The 26,264-nt window shown below is 35.3% G+C and overlaps 1 protein-coding gene across 8 annotated transcripts in view; it reads left to right on the top strand.

Moving 5' to 3' along the window:
- NBEA (neurobeachin) overlaps positions 1-26,264 on the top strand; it is a 672,618-nt gene that overhangs the window by 237,897 nt on the left and 408,457 nt on the right. For all 8 annotated transcript variants that reach the window (XM_040267082.1, XM_040267084.1, XM_040267081.1 and 5 more), the window contains 3 exons: positions 6,190-6,628; positions 17,400-17,554; positions 19,771-19,897. In XM_040267082.1, coding sequence (XP_040123016.1) covers positions 6,190-6,628; positions 17,400-17,554; positions 19,771-19,897 — 721 coding nt within the window. The remainder of the gene's footprint in view (positions 1-6,189; positions 6,629-17,399; positions 17,555-19,770; positions 19,898-26,264) is intronic.

Raw genomic sequence — 26,264 nt, 5'->3', positions numbered from 1 at the left:
GAATGACAAGCAAATTTGTCCTTGGAGTACAAAATGAAGCAGGGCAAGGGTAACAGTTTTGTCAAGAGAGTACACTGGTCATAGCAAACACCCTCATCCAACAACACAAGAGAAGACTCTACACATGGACATCACCAGGTGGTCAATACTGAAATCAGATTGATTATATTCTTTGGAGTCAAAGATGGAGCAGCTCTATACAGTCAACAAAAACAAGACCAGGAGCTGACTGTGGCTCAGATCATGAACTCCTTATTGCCAAATTCAGACTTAAATTGAAGAAAGTAGGGAAAACCACTGGACCGTTTACGTATGACTTAGATCAAATCCCTTACAATTACAAAATGGAAGTAGTTTACCTAATTTGCATTTAATATAGTAAAAGATCCAAGTTAGTTACATACAGATTTTTAGTTCTATTTAAATTACTCGAATGTGAATAGTTTACTTCATAGTGCTATATGAAAATCAAATAATGTAATTTTTAGTGCTGTACTAGCAAGAAGCTGTATGTTCGTTTCATGTTATTACTTTTAAGGTTGCTTGGAAAATAGCAACTTGAGTAATTGAAAAAGTAAGAAATATTGAAACACTTCATAAATCACTGTAAAACAAGAAATTTTTTTGGAGGAAGGAATGTGACAAATGAGGTCACCATGTAGAAAGTATGTCATTTGCTGAACTTAACCCCACATTTTCCAAAATGCATTAGATGAACTCATTAGGTTCAATGGAAATCAATGAAAGACAGTAAGAAAAGGAAGCATCTGGCACATAACTGCTTGTTTCTGACAAGGTTAAGATCACTTAGGCTGGGAATGCTTCTCCTTTGTGTACTGACATGGCCTATTGCTATAGAAACTGTTGAGAACTACTGAAAAATTACAAGTCTCCTGTCAGTAATACAACTTGCACAGGTGCAATCATTTATACTTTGTGTGCTGCTCAAGTGTGGCTTCTATTGAAATCACTTGGGTTAAATTCTCAAAGTATCATAGTGTGGAAAGAATCATTTTGGAAACGTGGATTTTAAGCTGAAGTTTATGCTATCTTCTGAGAGCATGTTCTGTAAAAGGTTAATGAATAACAGGAAATTAAGGTAGGTTTTCTGAATACTGACCTGTGGGTGTCACTAGTGATAAAGAACCAGCTTGTTAATGCAGGAGAGTAGAGAAACACGGGTTCAGTCCCTGAATCAGGAAGATCCCCTGAGAAGGGAATGCAGCCCACTCCAGAATCCCATGGACAGAAGGGCCTGGCTGGCTTTAGTCCATGAGGTCACAAAGAGTCAGACACGATTGAAGTGACTTAGCATGCATGCCTGACCTGTTTTCTATTTGCAGTTATTATTATAAAAGTTTTCACTATTGTTTATTTTCATTTCTACATGAATATCATCACAAAGTATGCTTTACAAAACTTATGTATTTGAATAGAATTCTTATGAAATATCTAAATTGCTGCATCTTTTTGAAATAATTCTTTTATCATTTACAGTAAAAATAAAATTAAGATTTTTATCATTGTGTAAATATTTTGATATGGTATGGACCTAACAGAAGCAGAAGATATTAAGAAGAGCTGGCAAGAGTACACAGAAGAACTGTACAAAAAAGTCTTGGCCCAGATAACCACGATGATGTGATCACTCACCTAGAGCCAGACATCCTGGAATGCAAAGTCAAGTGGGCCATAGGAAGCATAACTACGAACAGCACTAGTACAGGTGATGGAACTCCAGTGAGCTATATCAAATCCTTAAAGATGATGCTGTGAAAGTGCTGCACTCAATATACCAGCAAATTTGGAAAACTCAGCAGTGACCACAGGACTGCAAAACGTCAATTTCATTCCAGTCCCAATGAAGGGCAGTGCCAAGAAATGTTCAAATACTGCACAATTGCACTCATTTCACATGCTGGCAAAGTAATGCTCAAAATTCTCCAAGCTAGGCTTCAACAGTACATGACCCGAGAACTTCCAGATATTCAAGCTGGATTTAGAAAAGGCAGAGAAACCAGATAGCAAATCCCCAGCATCTGTTGGATAATAGAAAAAGCAAGAGAATATCAGAGAAGCATCTACTTCTGCTTCATTGACTATGCTAAAGCCTTTGACTGTAGGATCACAACAAACTATAGACAATTCTTAAAGAGATGAGAATGCAAGACCACCTTACTTGCCTCCTGAGAAATCTGCATGCAGGTCAAGAAGCAACAGTTAGAACTGGACATGGAACAATGGACTGGTTCCAAATTGGGAAAGGAGTCCGTCAAGGCTGTATACTGTCACCCCACTTATTTAACTTATATGCAGAGTACATCATGCCAGATGCCAGGCTGGATGAAGCACAATGTGGAATCAGGATTGCCAGGAGGGATGCCAATAACCTCAGATATGCAGATGACACCACCCTTATATCAGAAAGTGAAAAGGAACTAAAGAGGCTCTTGATGAAAGTGAAAGAGGAGAGTGAAAAACCTGGCTTAAAATTCAACATTCAAAAAACTAAGATCATGGAATCTGGTCCCATTTCTTCATGGCAAATAGGTAGGGAAACAATGGAAACAATGAGAAACTTTCTTTTCTTGGGCTCCAATATCACTGCATTTGGTGATGACAGCCATGAAATTAAAAGACTGCTCGCTCCTTGGAAGAAAAGCTTTGACCAACTTATACAGCACATTAAAAAGCAGAGACATTACTTTGCCATCAAAGGTCCATCTAGTCAAGGCTATGGTTTTTCCAGTAGTCATGTGTGGTTGTTAGAGTTGGACTATAAAGAAAGCTGAACGCCAAAGAATTGATGCTTTTGAACTGTGGTGTTGGAGGAGACTCTTGAGAGTCCCTTGGACTGCAGGGAAATCCAAACAGTCCATCCTAAAGGAAATCAATCCTGAATATTCATCAGAAGGACTGATGTTGAAGCTGAAACTCCAATACTTCGGCCATCTGATGCCAAGAACTGACTCATTGGAAAAGACCCTGATGCTGGGAAAGATTGAAGGCAGGAGGAGAAGGGGACGACAGAGGATGAGATGGTTGGATGGCATCACCGACTCAATGGACATCAGTCTAGGTAAACTCCAGAAGTTGGTGATAGACAGGGAGGCCTGGTGTGCTGCATTCCATGGGGTAGCAAAGAGTTGGACATGACTGAGTGACTGGACAACAATAATATTTTGATGCGTCATCTGAAAATATTTTAATATTCAAATTTAATAAACTTTTGTTTTATAATCAGGAAGTCAAGATTTACATTGAAGGTCTATGTATCAAGCTACTGAGTTATTAATTTTGTCTAGTGAGAGAGTCTATTGAACAGAAAAGCAAAAAGCTCTATAGATAGTAGAAAAAATCTTTTTATATGGTACTCTATGAACTCAAATCAAAGATTTTATGTTCTTAGATATTTTATATGCTAACAGAATGCTTATATTTTAGCCTGAATTGAAAAGTTTACTTTTTTGTCTAGCTCTTAATGTGAAACACGTCATAAGATTCTGAAACATGTTTAGGGTGAAACCAAACCTGTAGACCAAATCTATAAATGAGCTAAATTTAGACTAAGTTCTATCCTTGACTGAATGCCTTGTGGCAGTTGAACTCTGTAAGAAAATTTAGCCCAGGCTAGTAGCTATTCCGCTGTGATATTTTGTTGTTAAGAGTTCTGTGTTGTTTCTGTGTTTACATTCTCTGTTTTACTAGTATAGGAATGTCACTGCTGCTGCTGCTGCTAAGTTGCTTCAGTCGTGTCCGACTCTGTGCGACCCCATAGACGGCAGCCAACCAGGCTCCCCCGTCCCTGGGATTCTCCAGGCAAGAACACTGGAGTGGGTTGCCATTTCCTTCTCCAAGGAATGTCACTACTGCTATTTAATTCCATCCTGATTTTTTTACTGTAACTGTTTTCTCTACATGAATGTATAGTCTATAGATTAAACATAAATTTAGTAAATTCAGTAGTTTCTGTAAGAGTGGAAATAACTGGCTTAACCACCTTCTCATTCTATATTCCTAGGTAATTTCAACAGTTTTCAAAGTTTCAGTTACCACCTCTGGTTGAATAATCCCCAAATACGTGGCTATAGTTTTCTTGACTTCCAGATATAAATGTCCCAGAGATTCTGCAGACTCAATTCACTCAAAACTTAATTCATTATCTTCCTGAACAACTTGCTTCTTTTTCACATGCTTTTTTGGTTAGTGAGATACCCCCTTTTTTTTTTCTTCAGCTCGATACTCCAGAAGCATCTTGATTCTTTATTGTCCTTATTCCTAATGTAGTTTTTCTACTTTGTCTTAATCTTCTATCGCAAGGTTTTATTTAAAAATGTGAAACTGTTATGTTTACCTCTTACCTTTTCCTTCTCTACTGCTTTGCCAAAAATACTACTGAAATTTTCTGACTTCTTAAAAATACTTTATGCAGTTAAGTTTTAACCTTGAGAACAGCTAAGAACAACCTGTCTTTCATGTTGTTCATCCAGTGTTTTAATACTATTAACATATTCTACCAAGTTGTATTAAAGCCCTTGCCTAAGCAAACAAGCAAAACTAAAAGCTATTTCATAAATATGAGGAAAATTACAGTATATCATGGACTTGTAAGAGATGTATATTTTTAAGTTCTTTGTCCAATAAAATTCTAAACAAATAACAGCAGCAAAACACCTAAGGTTAGTTTTATAGAACTTACAAATGTTAATTTCAAAGAGATCATCAAAATAGTTTAGTTTGCCCTTCTTGTTTTATAAAGAATAACTGTTAGTTATTAAAGTAATACAAATAGCTGCCATTTACTAAATATCTATTTTATGCATGAACTGCAAGTAATCTACATATGTATCTTATTTTCTGCTTCAGCATGACTTTATTAAGTTAAATACTATTACTATTTCCATGATACTTTTTAAAAAATATTTATTTGACTGTGTGTGCATGCTGAGGTGTGTCCAACTCTCTGACCCCATGGACTATATAGCCCGCCAGGCTCCTCTGTCCATCGGATTCTCCAGACAAGAATACTGGAGTGGATTGCCGGTCCTCCTCCAGGGGATCTTCCTGATCCTGGGATTGAGCCCATGTCTCCTGCATAGGCAGGCAGATTCTTTAACACTGAGCCACCTGGGAAGCTGTTTATTTGATGGCTCTGGGTCTCAATTGCCACCCCAGGTCTCTTCAGTCTTTGTGTCGTGCGGGATCTTTAGTTGTGGCGCTCAGGATCCTTTTTTTTTTTTTTTTTTGCAGGATGTGGGATCTGTATAGTTCCCTGACCAAGTATTGTTCCCAGGTCCCCAGGATTGGGAGTGTGGAATCTTAGCCATTAGACCACCAGGAAATTCCTCCACTATACTAGATTAGATAAATTTTTCAAGGTCATCATTTAGAATTTGGTCATATTTTATTATAGTGGCCTTTGTATAATGAGATTTGATAGGGATTTAACATTTTAAAAGATTTTTTTAATCTATTTTAATTGGTAATACTATATATGTTTTCATACATATATATTTGTGATTCAATTTGCACATATTGAAATTTATGTTTATTCATAGAGAATCTTCATGAATATTCCAAAATAATTGTTCTTAAAGGCACATATTGGTTAAATTCTCTAGGCTCACTATTCTATTATTAAAGCATTGATCCTTTTGAACTAATCATTTGACATGCTTTTTGCAACTAACTCTTTAGAATTTTATGTATTACACATAATTTTTAAAAATACCTTTAGTTTAAAATTTTCAATTAGTTATTTCATTACTGGTTATTGAAATACCAAAAAAGATGTGAAAATGGCTTCATATTTTAAGGAAAATATTAAAGGAGTATAATTTATCTTGCATGATTGGTAGCTGATAAAAGATATTAAGCTGAGCTTAATATAATTATTTATAAGCTGTTATAAGAAATTATAATAGGAACTATTTCCCCATGTTTATAAAAGTATCACTTTGACATGCCAAATGATTATAAAAGAAACAGGGCTCTGTTGATGCTTACTGAATAAAATAACAGGTGTATATAGGTGATATGTTTTAACCAAGTTGTGTTGTTACGCACACCCATTTAGCAGAGTTTTTGCTTCTTACAGGTTTTCTTTTCTCTTCTGTGAGTATATTTTATTAATAACAATGGGTTTTCATTTGTGAAGCATTTTGTTTAAACTGATTTCTATCATTATAGAAACACCTGCTGCATTCCCGGACACTGTAAAGGAAAAAGAAACACCAACCCCTGGTGAGGATATTCATCTAGAAAGTTCCATTCCTCATACCGATTCAGGAATTGGAGAGGAGCAAGTGGCTAACATCCTGAATGGGGCAGAATTAGAGACTAGCACAGGACCTGATGCTATGAGTGAACTGTTATCCACTTTGTCAAATGAAGTGAAAAAGTCACAGGAAAGCCTGACTGAGAACCCCAGTGAAATATTGAAGTCTGCACCATCCATATCTAGCATTAGTCAAACCAAAGGCATCAATGTCAAGGAAATACTGAAAAGTCTTGTGGCCGCCCCAGTTGAAATTGCAGAATGTGGCCCTGAGCCTATCCCATACCCAGACCCAGCATTGAAGAGAGAAGCGCAAGCTATTCTTCCTATGCAGTTTCATTCCTTTGACAGGTAGGTACTGAACTTACTATTCACAGTGCTCTGTGTATAAAAGGAAAATTAGTGTCGATTTAATTTAAAAATATTAGGCAGATCTTGAAAACATGTTTATTACTGTAGATTCTTACCACAAAGACTATCAAAGTGATAGGCCAACCTACTGTCTGATCTCACAGTCAGACATTTTAATTATATGTTTCAAAAAAGGGGCTTCAGTATGAAATGGGGAATGACACATTGAGTTGGAAATAGGGTAACACAGATTCTGATTATGACCTATCGTCAAGTGACTACTGTACATTGGAGAAGTCATTTTATATGTATGTGTGTGTTTATGTTATGTATATACATATATATAAATATGTGTGCATATATTTATATAGCTATATACATAGATGTGAGGTAATCGACAAGTAATTATTTTTTGTTTTAAAGAGAAAAAATTAAGTAAATCAGATATTTCTTAAACTGTAATGTCAAAATAAATATACAGTCAGAATGCAGTTTCTATTCCATATTATTTTCTCTAAAATAGACAAACTGCTTTGTCCAAGTTAGAGCCAGTACTTTTTGAGTTTAGGGGTTGAGGTGTGGCAATAAGGCATTTTCAGTTAGGGTGCATTATATTTTTTATACATAAATAGGACTTAAAAATTGCCTATAAACATTTTAACCATTGTCCTATAGATACTTTTTGAAAATCTATTGTGAAATATAAATGACATTAGTCATCATGCCAGATATAAAGAGATAGAATCAGTTTTGTTTTCTGTGAACTTACAGTAGTTAAAGAAGATAAAATGTTTGCATATATGTGTCATATAAGATCAAATGTGTTAAGTATCAGACATTTTTTAACAACTAATAAAGCAGGGGTATAAGAAATAATTTCCTTTTTTAATAGTTTGAAAGTTTATTCATATAGTTCCTTGGATATTCCCTATGCCATTTCATATTTAGTTTGCATTCCTAAGAGATATTTGTATGTGTGTTTATGAATTTATATAAGCATAACACATAAGTATTTTTAATTATATATATGTATAAATCTATCTATAAATAACTTTTAATAGTTTAATTTGGGATCATAAGTTTTATGTTCCATTTAAAGTGCTGTATCTAAATTTTGTTAACATATAAGCAATAGAAAAAGAGAAATACTGTGATTTATATAAGAGAATCCAATGAAATAAAGATTAGGTAAAATATTTCTTTCCTAATTTGAATTATTGTTAGGACAATTTTTTTCATTAAAACTTAACAAAGCTGTCACCTGAGTGCCAATATTCTTAGCCTCTCAAAATTTATTACACTTTTGAGGATATTGCTTTACAAAAAATAGAACTTTCCATTTGTTCTTAGTAGCATTTGTGCAAAATGCAATGGGAGTGCAATCATTATTCAAAATTGCATAAGTAGAAATGAAATCGTGGAGCACAAAGCGTATTCCAGTTCTTTTTAGGAGAAGGGTCTCCAGTGTAGTTAATATATGCAGTAGCTCAAATACTATCAAATGTAAATGATGAGGTGATACTGATGAAAGGAGGGGATTGAGGTCTCAGGGGGCGCTGATGACGGATTGAACAGAAGCGGCCTTGCACTGCACGTAACTCAAGTCTGTCGTCTTCACTGCTCAAAGCCATAATGGGAGGTGGCAGTCTGAAATGAGTTGCCACGGCAAAGAGTATTATTTTTGAAATGCTTTCACACAAATCACTAGGCCCTGCATACAACTTAGTTTCATGCTTTAATGTCATCAGGAGGCACAAATTGGTGTGTCTAATTGTTTGCCACCTGCCAGCAAAATGAGCTGCCAGCCAGCCAGACGGGTTTGATTGTCTGTCAGCCATTCAATAGATTGAGAGTGACAACATCAAAAATTTAACTTCAAACTCTGGAGCTTTGAGCAGCTTTTCAGAGATATCATCCCCACAAGTGCTTCTGGACAACTGCATTTTTCAATTATATTTGTGATATATTGCTACCATTTGCCTTAAAGTGTTATCTGTCTTAAGGTAGCTATAATTACATTATGAAGTATATAAACATATTTTTGAAGCACTAAAATCTGAAATTCAAGTTATGACATGTCTTTTAGCATCAGATTGAGTTCCTTGAAAATAGGATCCAAGAAGACAGACTTTAGATGCAAAATCCTAAATGCTTTTAGTTTCAGACACAGAACTGTCTTGGGTCTTCTCTACCAATGATGTATTTTTCATTTTTATCTTTGGTTGAAAATAGCTATAAACTCTGTTGCTCATTTCTTTGTAACTAAATCATACATAATAATATTACACAATCTCAGTGGAAATCACCTAGGATTATCCTTGATTTAGCCAATATTTTATTGGTTCTTTGGAAAACATGCTAGCAAAGCATTCTTTATATTTTCTCTAGATTGTAAGTTTGGGAATAACTTCCCAAAACAACTGATGTCATATATGAGTCATACATTCAATTACATTTTTCATAAGGAGTTTCTCTTCACTTAGGATGGCATTTTGACAAATTTCAGTATTTTGAAGTTTGTAATATCATTTTTATTAGGTAAATTGTAACATCAAAATTTAGAAACATTTAGACTTAACTAAAATAAACCTTTTTCCTTTAGTATTAGATCTTCCATCAGGTTGTATTATGAAACATCATATAAATACCCTCATCTGCATATATGGAAAGCACTGATTCTTTTTCTTTCATTTCCTCCAGACATCATCTGTGCAGATTGAAGTATATGTCTTTGATTTCACTGAGTGACCCTAACAAAGTTATATTTATGACTGTAAAGCACTGAAACTGCTAGACATCCACTAGTACTATTCTGTAGAGGGAACACCGTATGTATAGAGGAAGTGTGATAACGAAATTATAAGAACTTTCCTACTGTTGTACTACTATGAAGCAAAAATAAATACCTATGGTTTTTTTTCTAAGAGAACAGTTTAATAATCTCATAATAGAACTTATAGTTGCAGAGTTCCTCAACAATTCTGTTTCTTCTGATAGATTTCTGTATAGATGTATGGTTTATAAAATAGTCTAGCTGAGCTGTGTTTTGTGTTTTTTTTAATGTATTAGTAACTGTAACTTTTAGATTGAGGGAATGGTTTTCTCTAAAACCATCCATTACGTTTTACCACATCTTTTAAACTAAAATTTAATCGTGCATATCCAAATGCTTTTAATCTTCTGAGAATTTGGTGTACATATCTGTGATTTAGCTAGTCTTAATTCCCCAGGGATTCATGATATACCCCCTTAGTTTGGACAAAAGACCCAAAATAAAGGCAGAGGAGAATATGTTTGTCTCCATAGATTTTAACTATCATTATATTTCAAAAAATTGTTTTTCATCTTGGTTATCATCAAAAGCTAATTGTGTTGCTTCTCTGACTAACAGACAATGATCTTATGGTGTATACTTCATCTCTTTTGATTTTAAAGACGGGCTTATGTTTGAATTACTGGGTTTGATATGATCAAGTGAAGTAGTTTGTATTTTTCCCCTCAAACATTTAGTATCCTTGCTTTCCAGTGTTTCATTCTCTGAAAAAGAAAATCTCTGGAGGAAAAAAAGTATTTTGTAAATACTATTTGACTAAAAAGCAGTATAGATAGCCTTCATATTACTAAACTTCAAGTATAGGCTTTGTCTAAGTATTTTCCCTGTAGTTCTTTTTTAACATCAGTGCTTTAAATGTTAGTGCTAAGAATGATAGTTTAGGATAAATTTTTAAAAATTTGAGGAAATGATGGAATCCTACATTGATTTCTTTAAGCTTAGAATTATGTAAGAATATAGAAACTTATAATTACTACTGAGTACTTCAGTTTCTGTTTATAGTTTTCTAATGTTTTAGAAAAGTTTCTATAGTTTCTAATGTTTAAGAAAGTATTTTGATCATATCACTTAAAGGATGAGCAGGTAAATGTAATCTAGATTGATTAATACTCTGCCAACCATTACAATTCAAAGTTTCAATGTTACTGAGCTACTGAAATCCCACCTTTTATTATGTTCGAAATGCCCTGGTTATAGTATTTAAGGCCAGCTGCCAGATGATGCAGTTTTGACCCAGCATGGTTGTATTCTAATTTTTCCAATATTGTTGCCTTTTTTTCTCCTGACATTTCCACAGACAGTTCAATGAGTTGAAAAGGGTGAATTAATGAAATAGTTGTTTTTCATATATCCCATTTTTCTATTGGTATTCTAAATATTTTACAAAGTAGCAATTAATAAATCATTAAAATGATAGACTTGCAATTTCTAAGGAGCTTCAGTAAATTGTAATATCACCTTAAAATCAGAAATAATTATTTTTTTTCATATTTTTTTTCGAATTTTTTTTTCTTTCAAGATAAATGTCTAACGTCAGTAAAACTTGTTAGAAAACGAGTAATAATATAGAAATTAGGAGAAATGGCTCTTAGTAGTGGATCTCTTTATAATTAGTTGTGTGACCCTTATCTATTCTCTTTGGTTCTCTGGGACTCAGTTTCCCAACATGGAAACTAATACATTGTTTCCAGAAAGTCCCATAAAATAAGAAAATCCTGGAATAAATGAGATAGCTTTATAATTAGTTTCAAAAAGTAGTAGATGACTATTAACTTGGTTAAAAGACCTGAACCCCAGAAAAGATTTGGCAGGCCTTTTTTCAAAGCTATTACCTCACTTTAGGCTCTTGGCATCTCTGAAGTGTGTTCCTTCTGTTATCTTCCAGCTGGCCTCACTATTTTCCAGGTGTTGGCCCACCAAATGGACCTTCCACATTTATGCTAGAAATGTTTTTCTTAAATGTAAATCACATGAAGATTTCTAAATAATATCTTGTTATTGTTGAATAAAAGGTGAACTTCTTAGTTTGAAATAGAAAGCCCTCACCTTTCACCAGCTATAATGATCTATTTACAGTTCTTCAATCTTTTATGATTTTTCAGACACCTTTGCCTTAAGAAGTTTTTGCTATTGAACTTTTCTCTTCTTAGCTGAATCCCACTGATCCTTTTTGATTCAGCTTACTCTCCCCTCATAATGTTCATCCTTTATGTTTCTGAAGGCTCCTGTGCCTAACTCTAATCAGAGTGGTTACTGAAATATGTTGAACAGTTGGTTTATTTGTCTTATTAAGTCAGTATTTAAAAGCCATTTCTTATCTTCAATATCTCAGTTTACACTTGACAGTTCTTGAGTTGTGCAGATAAAATAGTATCCTTTTTACAAAATTCACATAACTAGTTAATGGCGATCTTTAAGATTTTTTTAAAGATCTTTAAGATTTTTTACCATAGTTATCTAGACTCTCAGTCTTTCTTGACTGACACAACCTGTGTTCTAGATCTACTGTCATTCTAACTATTCTTTTATAAACATGATGGTTCTGTTGTTATTCTTGAAATATGGTGTCTAAAACTGCACATAGGATTTTATGAGGTCTAACAGACACAGAATATATCAGGATTATTGCTTCTTTCACTCTGGATACTGTTGCTGTGGTAGACCCAGATTGCATCAGCACTTTTGAGAGCTATCAGTTCAGTTCAGTAGCTCAGTCGTGTCCAACTCTTTACGACCCCATGGACTGCAGCACGCCAGGCTTCCCTGTCCATCACCAACTCCCGGAGCTGACTCAAAGTCATGTCCATCACGTCAGTGATGATATCCAACCATCTCATCCTCTGTCATTCGTTTCTCTTCCTGCCTACAATCTTTCCCAGTATCAGGGTCTTTTCAAATGAGTCAGTTCTTCGCATTAGGTTGCCAAAGTATTGGAGTTTCAGCTTCAGCATCAGTCCCTTCCAGTGAATATTCAGGATTGATTTCCTTTAGGATGGACTGGTTGCATCTCCTTGCTGTCCAAGGGACTTTCAAGAGTCTTCTCCAACACCACAGTTCAAAAGCATCAGTTCTTCAGCACTCAGCTTTCTTAATAGTCTCTCACATCCATACATGATTACTGGAAAAACCATAGTTTTGACTAGATGGACCTTTGTTGGCAAAGTAATGCCTCTGCTTTGTAATATGCTGTCTAGGTTTTCTTCCAAGGAGCAAGTGTCTTAATTTCATGGCTGTAGTCACCATCTGCAGTGATTCTGGAGCCCAGAAAAATAAAGTCTCTTACTGTTTCCATTGTTTCCCCACCTATTTGCCATGAAGTGTTGGGACCAGATGCCATGATCTTAGTTTTCTTAATGTTATGTTTTAAGCCAATTTTTTCACTCTCCTCTTTACTTTCATCAAGAGGCTCTTTAGTTCTTCTTCACTTCTTGCCATAAGGGTGGTGTCATTTGAGGGCCATAGCAGTACTAATGATAGCTAAGCTTTTTGGACCACTTACAGTGTTCCGGGTAAAGGTAAAATGCTAAACATTTGATATGTATTAATAATATATAATTTTATCTTTGTAACAATCCTATGAGGTACAAACTATTATGAGTCTCATTTTAAAGGTATGGAGAATGGGGCTTAAAGAATTTACTTGCTTGATACCTTAGAGGTAGAATTCTAACTCAGATCTGTCTGACATTAAAAACCAGGCTTCTAGTCACTGTGTACTCTATTTATATCCCATGTTGTAGTATCTACTGTACTGCTGAGTTTGCTGTCAGTGAAGTGTCTGGAGGCTTTAATGTCAGCTAATATTAAATCAGATGTTTTCAGAAGTTTTCTTTTAGTAGGAAGACATTTAATGTTGTTTGCATTTATTTATAAGCCATCAGTACAAGTTGTTGAGATGAAATTCTTTTCCCGTATTCATATAACTCATTTTTCTTAATACGCATCTCAGAGCTTCAGTTCTTAACAAGATGCCTTGTTACAGAGAGTTTGTACGAAGTTGGTAATGATTAGTTAATCAGGAAACTTTGGCTGTATATATATATTTTTTGTACCATTTACAAATACACCTCATTGCACTATTAATCAGTTTGCGTTTCTTTATTTTATCCATAGAAATTTTACTGAAAGATTTACGGGAAAAAATGATAGTTTTACTTCTTTTCAAATCAAGAATTGATAATTTTGTATTCTTGCTAGCTAGTCAATGAAATAGTTTATGTTTAGGGAAGAGTTTTGATGATAAATCCAAAATATTAATTTGTTTTTTTTTTCTGTTGATCTTTATGTATATCATTGTAAATAAATACCTTATCTTATAGGCAGAGAATTATTTCAATTTAGAAAGTGGTAACAATTATTAACATTTATAAGGCATCTCTTTTTTATTATTATTTTTTTTCACTTTACAATATTGTATTGGTTCTGCCACACATCAACATGAATCCGCCACAGGCGTACGCGTGTTCCCCATCCTGATCCCCCCTCCCACCTCCCTCCCCGTACCATCCCTCTGGGTCATCCCAGTGCACCAACCCCAAGCATCCTCTATCGAACCTGGACTGGTGATTCGTTTCTTATATGATATTATACATTTTTCAGTGCCATTCCCCCAAATCGTCCCACCCTTTCCCTCTCCCACAGAGTCCAAAAGAATGTTCTATATATCTGTGTCTCTTTTGCTGTCTCACATACAGGGTTATCGTTACCATCTTTCTAAATTCCATATATATGTGTTAATATATTATATTGGTGTTTTTCTTTCTGGCTTACTTCTTTCTGTATGATAGGCTCCAGTTTCATCTACCTCATTAGAACTGATTCAAATGTATTCTTTTTAATGGCTGAGTAATACTCCATTGTGTATATGTACCACAGCTTTCTTATCCATTCATCTACTGATGGACATCTCTTGACACAGTTCTTTTAAATACAGTCTCATTTAATTTATCCAGGTATATGTGAAATAAGTCATACTTGCCTTGCCATTTTTACTGAAAAACTGAAATTTAATATCACATAGCTTGAAGTAATTTAGTTGTCAAGCCTTAATCTTCTAACTCCACATCCTATACACTCTCCATAATGTCATACCACCTCTCAGTGAAATAAATTAAAGTGTTCGATCAGGAATGGGTCAGTGAAGGGATTGAAAGCATAGTGTGTGCTTTTGGAAATTTAATAAGATAGTTGAAAGTACAGGTTGAGTCTAATGAATTGACTCTATCCATTAAGGAAAAAAGAAAAAAGTATCCAGAAAGAGCTAATGGAAGAATTTGGGAGGGTAGAGGTTAAAATCATCTAACATTATAATTACTATTGTCACAAAAATATTTTAAAAGCCCCTGAAATTAAAAATAATAATCCTTATAAATTTAATTTTTTTTACATTGATGAAGTCATTTTTCTTTTAAAAATTGTTGGTATTAAAGAAGTTTAAACCATAGACTTGTCAATGAGCCATTAATAGTTTCCTTTAAATAGAGCTTTTTAATGAGAAAATTAAATTTGTCTTTATAATCTAAAAGACCTAGTTTAAAAGGTCTATTTTAGGGACTTCCCTGATGGTCCAGTGGTTAAGACTCCATGCTTACATTGTGGAGACCTGGGTTTAATCCCTTGTCAGAGAACTAGACCCCGCATGCCAAAACTGAGAGCCCTCATGCCTCAATTAAAGGCCTGGAACAGCCAAAAAACTGAAATAAAATGACATCTCAGAGATAGTACTTTAAAAACACCTAATTTAAATTGGATATATTTTTGCTGACATTCACTTGTTTTCAGGCATTATATTTGAATTTAAAATACCTCATACATCTACTTTCAAGATAAATAAGTGAGTAATGCTTGAAAGTGTTTATTAAATAGAGTTGGTATACTGTAAACTCAGAGTACATCATGAGAAGCGCTGGACTGGAAGAAACACAAGCTGGAATCAAGATTGCTGGGAGAAATATCAATAACCTCTGATATGCAGATGACACCACCCTTATGGCAGAAAGTGAAGAGGAACTAAAAAGCCTCTTGATCAAAGTGAAAGAGGAGAGTGAAAAAGTTGGCTTAAAGCTCAACATTCAGAAAACGAAGATCATGGCATCTGGTCCCATCACTTCATGGGAAATAGATGGGGAAACAGTGTTAGACTTTATTTTGGGGGGCTCCAAAATCACTGCAGATGGTGACTGCAGCCATAAAATTAAAAGACGCTTACTCCTTGGAAGAAAAGTTACGACCAACCTAGATGGTATATTCAAAAGCAGAGACATCACTTTACTGACTAAGGCCCGTCTAGTCAAGGCTATGGTTTTTCCTGTGGTCATGTATGGATGTGAGAGTTGGACTGTGAAGAAAGCTGAACGCCGAAGAATTGATGCTTTTGAACTGTGGTGTTGGAGAAGACTCTTGAGAGTCCCTTGGACTGCAAGGAGATCCAACCAGTCCATTCTGAAGGAGATCAGCCCTGGGATTTCTTTGGAAGGAATGATGCTAAAGCTGAAACTCCAGTACTTTGGCCACCTCATGTGAAGAGTTGACTCATTGGAAAAGACCCTGATGCTGGGAGGGATTGGGGGCAGGAGGAGAAGGGGACGACCGAGGATGAGATGGCTGGATGGCATCACGGACTCGATGGACGTGAGTCTGAGTGAACTCCGGGAGATGGTGATGAACAGGGAGGCCTGGTGTGCTGCGATTCATGGGGTCGCAAAGAGTCGGACACGACTGAGCGACTGAACTGAACTGTAAACTTTGAGAAAGATGAAGCTTCACTGAAAGAAAGTAAAAATATTTATTATGTTAAAGAAATAGTTTCTTTATCTTTGAAGTTGACTGTTCACATCTATTTATTGTTTAAGGTTAACACAAATGTTAAGTTCAGAATTTTTTTTTAATGAAATTCATTTAAGTATGCTAAAGAAATGAGAACATTTTCAACTCCTAAGCTCACAAAGTCAGTGTTTGAAAGCTAAAGAGATCTTTTACCAAATGTCCAGTGTATCCTCTCATTTCTCTTTCATTTCTCTTTCATTATTCCCTATTATGAAAAACAACTTAATTTTATTCAGGGAAATAAAGTTTAATTTTATTGTTTGTTGTTGTTGATTCTCTTAACTCGTGTCTGCCTCTTTTGCGACCTCATGAACTGTAACCTTACAGTCTCCTCTGTCCATGGGGTTTCTCAGGCAAAATACTGGAGTATTTTTCCTTCTCCAGGGGATCTTCCCAACTCAGGGATCAAACCCATGTCTCCTGGATTGCAAGGAGACTCCTTACCACTGAACCACTTTGTTATTCTGTATTCCTTGCCTTAATATTTAGCTTTACTATGAAGAAGTTCAGAATTTGGCTTTCATATGTTTTTATGACTGTTTTCCACATTTAGAATGTAATAGAGATACAATGGACACTTTATATATGTATATTTACAAAAAAATCCCTATGTGCATATATGAAAAATATTCTAACTAGAGCACACCTTTTTCACATTTTCCTAGGGTCATGATTATAGACCACATGTCATCTTTAAAAAAAGTGTCCAAATTCTAGATTCTACGTAAATATTTGCCACATAAATGATAACAGTTAACACTTTACAGTATATCCTTAATGTCTATATTCTTTTCACCAGTGAAGTTGCAATCAGAAAAAGGAAAAAGAAAGAGGAGAAAATGTGATGATAGGACTTCCCTGGTGGTCCAGTGATTGAGACTTCACCTTCAAATGCAGGGGGTGCAGGTTCAATCCCTGTTCAGGGAGCTAAGATCTCATAAACCAAAATGTAAAAGAGAAGCAATATTGTAACAAATTCAGTAAAGACTTAAAAAATGGTCCACATCAAAACAATGTTTTCTAAAAGATACTTTGATATTGATTACATGTATCTGCCAATGCAAGATTGAATTCATCTTAGACATTGTGTTATTTTTCATCATTTCTTTGCAGGAGTGTTGTGGTCCCTGTTAAGAAGCCACCTCCAGGTAGTTTAGCTGTAACCACTGTAGGAGCCACTGCTGCTGGAAGTGGACTGCCCACAGGCAGTACCTCTAATATATTTGCTGCTACTGGAGCTACACCAAAAAGTATGATTAATACAACAGGTATTGTCCTTATCTATTTTTGTGATACTTCATCTTTTTCTTTCTGTCTTCTGTATCTTCATTTTTTCTGCTTATTTGATCTTAAAAATTAAAATACTGTGATCATTTTAAGATTATCTTAATCTTTAAGAAGATTATTCTTTATGTTTTCAGATTTTGTAATTCTAGGGTAAACTTTTTAGGCACTTTTGAGAGCACTATGGGTTTTGTTTTGAGTCTTCTCAAAACAAGGTGCTGTTTACTTTCATAGTGAACTCAGATTCCTGAAGGATATTTGGGGAGCAAAGCCAAAATACAATTTGAACACTGACATTTGATTTGTAAAAATTAGTAAACTGTATCAAGAATATCAAAGTATACTATATATATTAGTGACAGCAAATGGATTTAGTAACATTTTCTGGTTGAAACCAAATATATAGTTTTCACAAAGCTCCCCTAAGAACCTTGACGATATGCAAGAGCCTCAACTTAACAAAAAGTGCATGTGAATAAGAACCATTGTTTGACATTGTATTAATTTATATACTTAGATTTCAATTTTATCCATTCACTGTCCAACATTTCCCTAAAAATTCTAGAAACAGAAAAATTCCAAATCACTACAAATTTTAAAAGCCTGCCTAAAATAACTTCTTTCTCTTTTTGTAAATTTCCAGAAATGTTCCTGTTGATTATTAGCGAAATAAATCCTTACCCACATCTTTGTGATTCCATTTTAGGTATTTACACAACGCAAGATGAACCCTGACTTTCCTTCCCTGACTATAGTAGCCTTCTCTTCTCCAAACTGTATAGCTTTGAACTTTTCCATCTATTATCATTACTTAGATTATTCCCATTTTTATTAATTTCATAGCTCTTTGTGCTTTCTGTATTTATCTTGTTTATCATACCACCTGAGTCCTGACACATCATGAACAGCACATTTATGGGGTTGTAGTAAGTAGAATGTACTCTATGAAGCATATTTATGTTAGCAAATAAACATCATTAATGGCATTGTGTTAAAGAACAAAACATCTTTGATTTATACATATTAAAACAAGTATTTATTTCTAACTTGTTTGAAGACTTCTTATATAAAGTTTTTTTTTTTTTCTATCTAGTTTATAGCCTCACTCTTTATATTCATTCTGCTTTCTAGAGGAAGGAATAAAAATGTTTTCCTTTTAGCAAAATGTAAACTCAGAAAAGTGTTAGAACTTTAAAATATGCCAATGTAGTAGGGAAAAAAATCTGCATTTGGTGTTTATGGACTAAATCCTTACTTTTATGAATAAAAAGCAAATAATTTCTTTTTTATATTTATTTGAAACAAGGTATGATACTTTCCTTGAATTTCTATTCTATGAATTAATAATAGATTTAGAAAGTGATGGTAGCCAGAGGTCTAGTGATAGTATAAAATATATATTACAATAAAAATGTAGGCAATGAATATCCTCCTTAGAAATACATATGTACAGATACACACACACACAAATAACCTGAGGGTCAGCATCTAAACTGGACCCAAAACTAGTTTAGATTTTGGCACAAACGTGCTGTGTAAGTGTTGTTGTGAAATCCAAATTTTATGGGTATTAGTGTAAGATAATATAAAGATAATGATTAGGAACACTAGATGTCCCTCAACTCCATGGCTATTTAATATACGTATATGGTGTAATATAGGAAAATCTGTTCTAAAATGGCATCTTCATATCGTTGAGGAAACTCATTATTTTAAAATTGGGTACAAATATACTTATTATAGTCCTTCTTAAGCATTCATATTACTAAAATAAGCATTGATGCTGCAGGGCCACAAATTTATGTTGAGACGGTTTATTGCTAATTATTTCTTAAATGATAAAAACTAAAAGTATAACAACATAGCAATAAAAAAGCAGATAATATTTTCCCATCTAAAGTTGCTTTGTTTTATCAACCTCATTTTATCTAAAATTGTTTTCATTTGTTGATGTCTTTTATTTATGCCCCATTTGTAGTCTGTAGTTTTGTTAGTATAAGTAAATAAACTGTTTCAATGCATTAGCTATTTTTAATAATTATAGTTATTAATGTACTGTTGGCCAAATGATTTTTTTAATGGCCTAATTCTATTTTGAAATTCAGATGAATTTTTTTTTCAAACTCAGTAATGATGTAATGAAAATTATTTTTTTCAATAAGTTTGTATTTAAGGCTAAAAACTATTATTTTGGGAACAGGTGCTGTGGATTCGGGGTCTTCGTCTTCTTCCTCGTCTTCTAGTTTTGTGAATGGTGCTACCAGCAAAAACCTTCCAGCTGTACAAACTGTTGCTCCAATGCCAGAAGATTCGGCTGAAAACATGAGGTATACATAACTAATTGTTTTTTTCACTCATTTTACTCCCTTCCTTCCACCTCAAAAAGAGTGAAACAGTATTCATTAAGTTTAAAGATACAGTTAAGAATTCTTAAGAATGTTTATGTATTTCATTGTTTTGATATTTTAGATAATTATTCATTATGTAAAAATTATTTATTATATTTCAGAGTCTAAACTGAGAAGTCTTGAATGGTTTTCAAGATCTGTTTCCTGAATTTATAATCCACTGTCATATAGCACATGTTACAGTTCCATGTAAGGTAGAAACAGGCACATGTGGCACCATGATAAAATTGGATATCTTTGGTGGGGTGGTGAGTTTAAAAATATAGACTTTCAGAATAGAGTTATAGGTAACATATATATTTGGAGGTAGAATCACCAAACATTATCGTTTGTATCTTGATAAAGAGATAAAAATGATTTGTAGTAACATATCAAACCGCATGGGCTTCCCTGGTGGCTCAGTGGTAAAGAATCAATGTGGCTCCTGCAGTTCAGGACCACAGGAGACTCGGGTTTGATCCCTGGGTGGGAAGACCCCCTGGAGGAGGAAATGGCAACCCACCCCAGTTTTCTGGCCTGGAGAGTCCCATGGACAGAGGAGCCTGGGGGGCTACAGTCCACGGGGTTGCAAGGAGTCGGACACGACTGAAACAACTTAGCGTGCCTACATCAAAGAACATTCCTAGAAGAGATTGGCCCACATGCTTGATGTTAAATTTCGCATACACACACACATTTATTCATGTTCTTAATTCAAGTATCACACAAATACAGACTATAAAAGCTCAATGAAAGAATGATGCTGTGTCACCACCACTCAAGACAAAAAACAAGTACCTCAAAGCCCCCATCTTGTGTGCCTTTTTTGACTCTGTTCTTGTTCTTCTTCAAATCCACCACTCTGACTTTTTTTGAATTTTCTATGAATGGAATTGCACAGTATGAGTTCTTTTTGTCTCTGGCTTCTTCTGTTCAACATTGTGTTTCTGAGATTTTATCTGTATTGCATGTAGCAATAGTTTTGTTCATGTTTATTTCTTAGTGGTGTATACTAAAATTTATTAATCTGTTTTACTGATGATGGGTATTTGAAAGTTTCCAGGTTTGCACTCTTACGAGTAATGCTACTTTTTTACATAACAATGCTGTTTATACATTACTCTTAGGTGTATTACACATTTGTATGCATATATGTTGGATAAATAACTGAGTAGGATTGCTGATTCATATCTGTATGTTCAGTTTTTGCCAAATGTTTTCCAAAGTGGTTGATGCAAGTTTACTAAACTCAATTAGCACCTTACAAGAGTGCCTAATTCATTAAATCTGTAACAATACTTACTTATTGTTACTCTTCCATTTTTGCCGTTTTGGTGGAAGTATAGTGGTGGTGATTGTTGTTCAATCAGTAAGTTGTGTCTGACTCTGCCACCTCTTAGATTGCAGTTCACCAGGCTCCTTTCTCTTCTACTGTCTCCTGGAGTTTGTTCAAATTCATGTCCCTTGAGTCAGTGGCATTCCACTGTATTTTCTGTTTGAATTTTTCTGCATCTTTATATTTATATTGTAATAGCTTATGTAATATCATATATTGTAATATCTTGTATAAAATCTTAACTATCTTAGATAGTTGTAAATTCCTCAAATGGACTTTTTGGCATGGACAAAGGGACCAATATTTATTGGTCCTTTGGTTTTCCTCTTTCGTGATTTCTCTGTTGAAATCTCTTACTCATTTTAAAACATTGAGTTGTCTTCTCCTTAATTTGTAAAGGCTTTTCTCCTTATGCATTTTGAAAATGAATCCTTTGATGGTTATATGTTTTATGTATATACCTACTCCCATTCCGTGGCTTTTCTTATCATCTGTGGAATCTGTTTTCATCAAAAGAGGCTGTAAATTTTAATGAAACTCAATTTATCAAGTTTTGGGGGTTTTCATGCTTTTAATTTTCCCCAACTCATCCTCTGTCTGCTTTATTTTTGCTTTTTATATTGGGGTGCATAGTTCATCTGGAACTGAGTTTTGTGAATTTTATGAAGCAGAAGTGATATGGATGTCAAGATGACCCAGTACCTTTTATTTGAGAAACTCTCCTATCTCTACTTTTGTCATAAATCGTGTTCCTATGTAACACGATTCTGCTTTGGCACTCCATTCTACCCAGTTTGTCTGTCCTTAGGACATACTGTCATAATTAGCTTTAGGTTTAAGAAAGATAAGTATCTGGGTAAATATTGTTTTCCCATCCTGTCCTTTTTATTCCAAGGAATGCTAAACTATTGTTGGTGCTGTGCACTTCCATTTAAATTTTAGAATCCGTATATCAATATCACTTCATGGCAAATAGATAGGGAAACAGTGGAAACAGTGTCAGACTTTATTTTTCTGGGCTCCAAAATCACTGCAGATGGTGACTGCAGCCATGAAAATAAAAGATGCTTACTCCTTGGAAGGAAAGTTATGACCAACCTAGACAGCATATTAAAAAGCAGAGACATTACTTTGCCAACAAAGGTCCGTCTAATCAAGACTATGGTTTTTCCATTGGTCATGTATGGATGTGAGAGTTGGATTATAAAGAAAGATGAGCACAGAAAAGTTGATGCTTTTAAACTGTGGTGCTGGAGAAGACTCTTGAGAGTCCCTTGGACTATAAGGAAATCCAACCAGTCCATCCTAAAGGAGATCAATCCTGAATATTCATTGGAAGGACTGATGCTGAAGCTGGAACGCCAAACTTTGGCCACCTGATGACAAGAGCTGATTCATTGGAAAAGACCCTGATGCTGGGAAAGATTGAGGGCAGGAGGAGAAGGGGACGACAAAGGATGAGATGGTTGGATGGCATCACCGAGTCAATGGACATGGGTTTGGGTGGACTCTGGGAGTTGGTGATGGACAGGGAGGCCTGGTGTGCTGGGGTACATGGGGTCGCAAAGAGTCGGACACAACTGAGCAACTGAACTGAAGTGATACCAATATCCATATTAAAACCAACTTGCTGGAATTTTAATAAGGAATGGAATTTATAGATCTGTGGCTGCTAGTCATGTCCGACTTTGTGCGACCCCATAGACGGCAGCCCACTAGGCTCCCCCGTCCCTGGGATTTTCCAGGCAAGAACACTGGAGTGGGTTGCCATTTCCTTCTCCAATGCATGAAAGTGAAAAGTGAAAGTGAAGTCGCTCAGTCGTGTCCAACCCTCCGAGACCCCATGGACTGCAGCCTACCAGGCTCCTCCGTCCATGGGATTTTCCAGGCAGGAGAACTGGAGTGGGGTGCCATTGCCTTCTCCAGATCTATGGCAACTAGGGTTGTATATCACCTGGCAAGCCGACTTCACTTTCACTTTTCACTTTCATGCATTGGAGGAGGAAATGGCAACCCACTCCAGTGTTCTTGCCTGGAGAATCCCAGGGACGAGGGAGCCTGGTGGGCTGCCGTCTGTGGGGACACACAGAGTCGGACACGACTGAAGCGACTTAGCAGCAGCATAGATCTCTTTTAGTGTTGTTATTTCCAAATTATAAGTAGCTTCTTTACCTTCCAATTTTTGGTTTAAATGAACAGATTTCCAATTGACTAGGTGGAACTTTGTTGGCAAAGTAATGTCTCTGCTATGCTGTCTAGGTTGGTCATAGCTTTTCTTTCAAGGGGCAAGCATCTTTTAATTTCATGGCTATAGTCACCATCTGCAGTGATTTTGGAGCCCAAGAGAATAAAGTCTCTCACTGTTTCCATTGTTTCCCCATCTATTTGCCATGAAGTGATGGGACCAGATGCCATTATCTTAGTTTTTTGAATGTTGAGTTCTAAACCAGGTTTTTCTCTCTCCTCTTTCACTTTCATCAAGAAGCTCTTTAGTGCTTCTTTGCTTTCTGCCATAACGTTTGTGTCATCTGCATATCTGAGGTTATTGACATTTCTCCCGGCAATCTTGATTCCAGCTTGTGCTTCAGCCAGCCTGGCATTTCACATGATGTACTATGCATTTAAGTTAAATAAGCAGGGTGACAATATACAGCTTTGACGAACTCCCCTGGTGGCTCAGAGGTTAAAACCTCTGCCTGCAATGCAGGAGACCTGGGTTCATCCCTGGGTCGGGAAGATCCCCTGGAGAAGGAAATGGCACCCCACTCCAGTATTCTTGCCTGGAGAATCCCATGGACGGAGGAGCCTGGTGGGCTATAGGCCACGGGGTCACAGAGTCAGACACGACTGAGCGACTTCACTTTCACTTTCACTTTCCCAATTTGGAACCAGCCCGTTGTTCCATGTCTGGTTCTAACTGTTGCTTCGTGCAGTGCATACAGATTTCTCAGGAGGCAGGTAAGGTGGTCTTGTATTCCCATCTCTTTAAGAATTTTCCACAGTTTGTTGTGATCCACACAGTCAAAGGCTTTAGCATAGTCGATGAAGCAGAAGTAGATATTTTTCTGAAATTCTCTAGCTTTTTCTCTGATCCAGTGGATGTTGGCAATTTGATCTCTGGTTCCTCTGCCTTTTCTAAATCCAGCTTGAACATCTGGAAGTTCTTGGTTCACATACTGTTGGAGAATTTTGAGCATTACTTTGTTGGCATGTGTGATGAGCGCAATTGTGGGGTAGTTTGAGCATTCTTTGGCATTGCCTTTCTTTGGGATTGGAATGAAAACTGACCTTTTCCAGTCCTGTGGCCACTGCTGAGTGTCTGTCCTTTATTGTGCTCATCTTTGCATGAAATGTTCTCTTGGTATCTCTAATTTTCTTGGCGATCACTAGTCTTTCCCATCCTATTGTTTTCCTCTCTTTGCATTGATCACTTAAGAAGGCTTTCTTATCTCTCCTTGCTATCCTTTGGAACTCTGCATTCAGATCAGTTGTCTTTGCAACTACTTGTAGCTTTAGTGTTATTTATTCTTAGATGTTTGATATTTCACCAGTGAAACAATCTCTGGATTTTTTTTTTTTTAACTGAGGATGTTTTACAGATTAAATTCTTTCAGTGGGTAGATCACTATTGAGATTTTCAGTTTTCTTTTTGCATCAGTTTTGGTCATTTGTGACCAAAATTCAGCCACTTTATCTACTTGATTAGATTTATTGTCATAAAGTTTTTCATAATTTTATTATTTTAAAATACTTGTAGGAACTCTCTAATGATGTTTCCTCTTTCATCTTTGAATTTGTTATTGATACTTTATGCCTTTTCTCATTTTAGCATTAGCAGAGTACCATTGAGTTTTCAATACTGTAATTTCCCTCCAGAAAGTAGGTATTTGATTCATTCCTTCTTTTTCTGTTTCAATTACATCAAATTCTACTTTTAAAAAATTTCCTTCTAGTTATTTCAGGTTTGCTTAATTTTCTTTTTCTAGAGTCTTAAGGTGGATAGTAGATCAGGAGTCTATAAACTACCGCCCAGGGCCCAAATCTGCCTGTCATCATATACTTTATACACTTTTATTGGAATATAGTAACATCATTTGTTTATGTATTGCCTGTGACTGCTTTCACAGTACAATGGCAGAGTTAAGTAGTTGCAACAGAGATAACATTGCCTAAAATCTTAAAATATTTTGTATCTTACCCTCTGTAGAAAATACTTGCCAAGTGCTTGCTTAATTCTTTGGTTTTAGATTTCTTCTTTTCTGTTATGAGGATTTAAAGCCATACCACTTCCACTAGGTATTATTTTAGCTATATTTCACAAATTTAATGTTTTAATTTTCATTCAGTATTTTTTGTAAGTTTCTCTATGATTTCTTCTTTGACTCGCAAGTGTTTCAGAAGTGAATTTGAAGATTGACCTTTTTCAGTGTAATGTCATGAGAACCATCCAAGTGTCATTGTGTTTTAATGGGTTGTTTCTTTTGAATTTCTGAGTAATATTTCATGATATGGATGTATGGCAGTTTGTTTAACCATTCATCCTCTAAAGAACATTCAGGTTTTTTTTCGAGTTTTTGGCTAGTACCAAAAAAAAAGGCTACAGTAAACCTTTTTATTTTTATGTGGACATATGTTTTCATTTCTCTGGGATTAGTGCCCAAGAGTGAGATTACTGGGCTAATATGGTAAGTACCTATTCAGGTTTTAAACTCCCACAAGCATCGTATGAATAGTCCAGTTTCTCCTCATTTTTATCAGCATTTGGTTTTATCTTTTTTTTTTTTGTAGGCCATTTTGGTAGGTATATAAGGATATCTCATTGTGGTCTTAATTTGAATTTTCCTAATGGATGATTCTGAACGTGTTTTTGTGTGCTTATTTGCTATTAGTATGTCCTCTTCAGTGAAATGTCTGTTTATGGCTTTTGACCATTTTATAATTAGAGTGCTTTTTCACTTTTGAGTCTTGTGC

Source organism: Oryx dammah, unplaced genomic scaffold (genome assembly GCF_014754425.2).
Source record: "Oryx dammah isolate SB20612 unplaced genomic scaffold, SCBI_Odam_1.1 HiC_scaffold_24, whole genome shotgun sequence".
NCBI classification, from domain to species: domain Eukaryota; kingdom Metazoa; phylum Chordata; class Mammalia; order Artiodactyla; family Bovidae; genus Oryx; species Oryx dammah.
The sequence above is the reverse complement of the archived record's forward strand: the minus strand, read 5'-3'. Positions and strand labels throughout refer to the sequence as shown.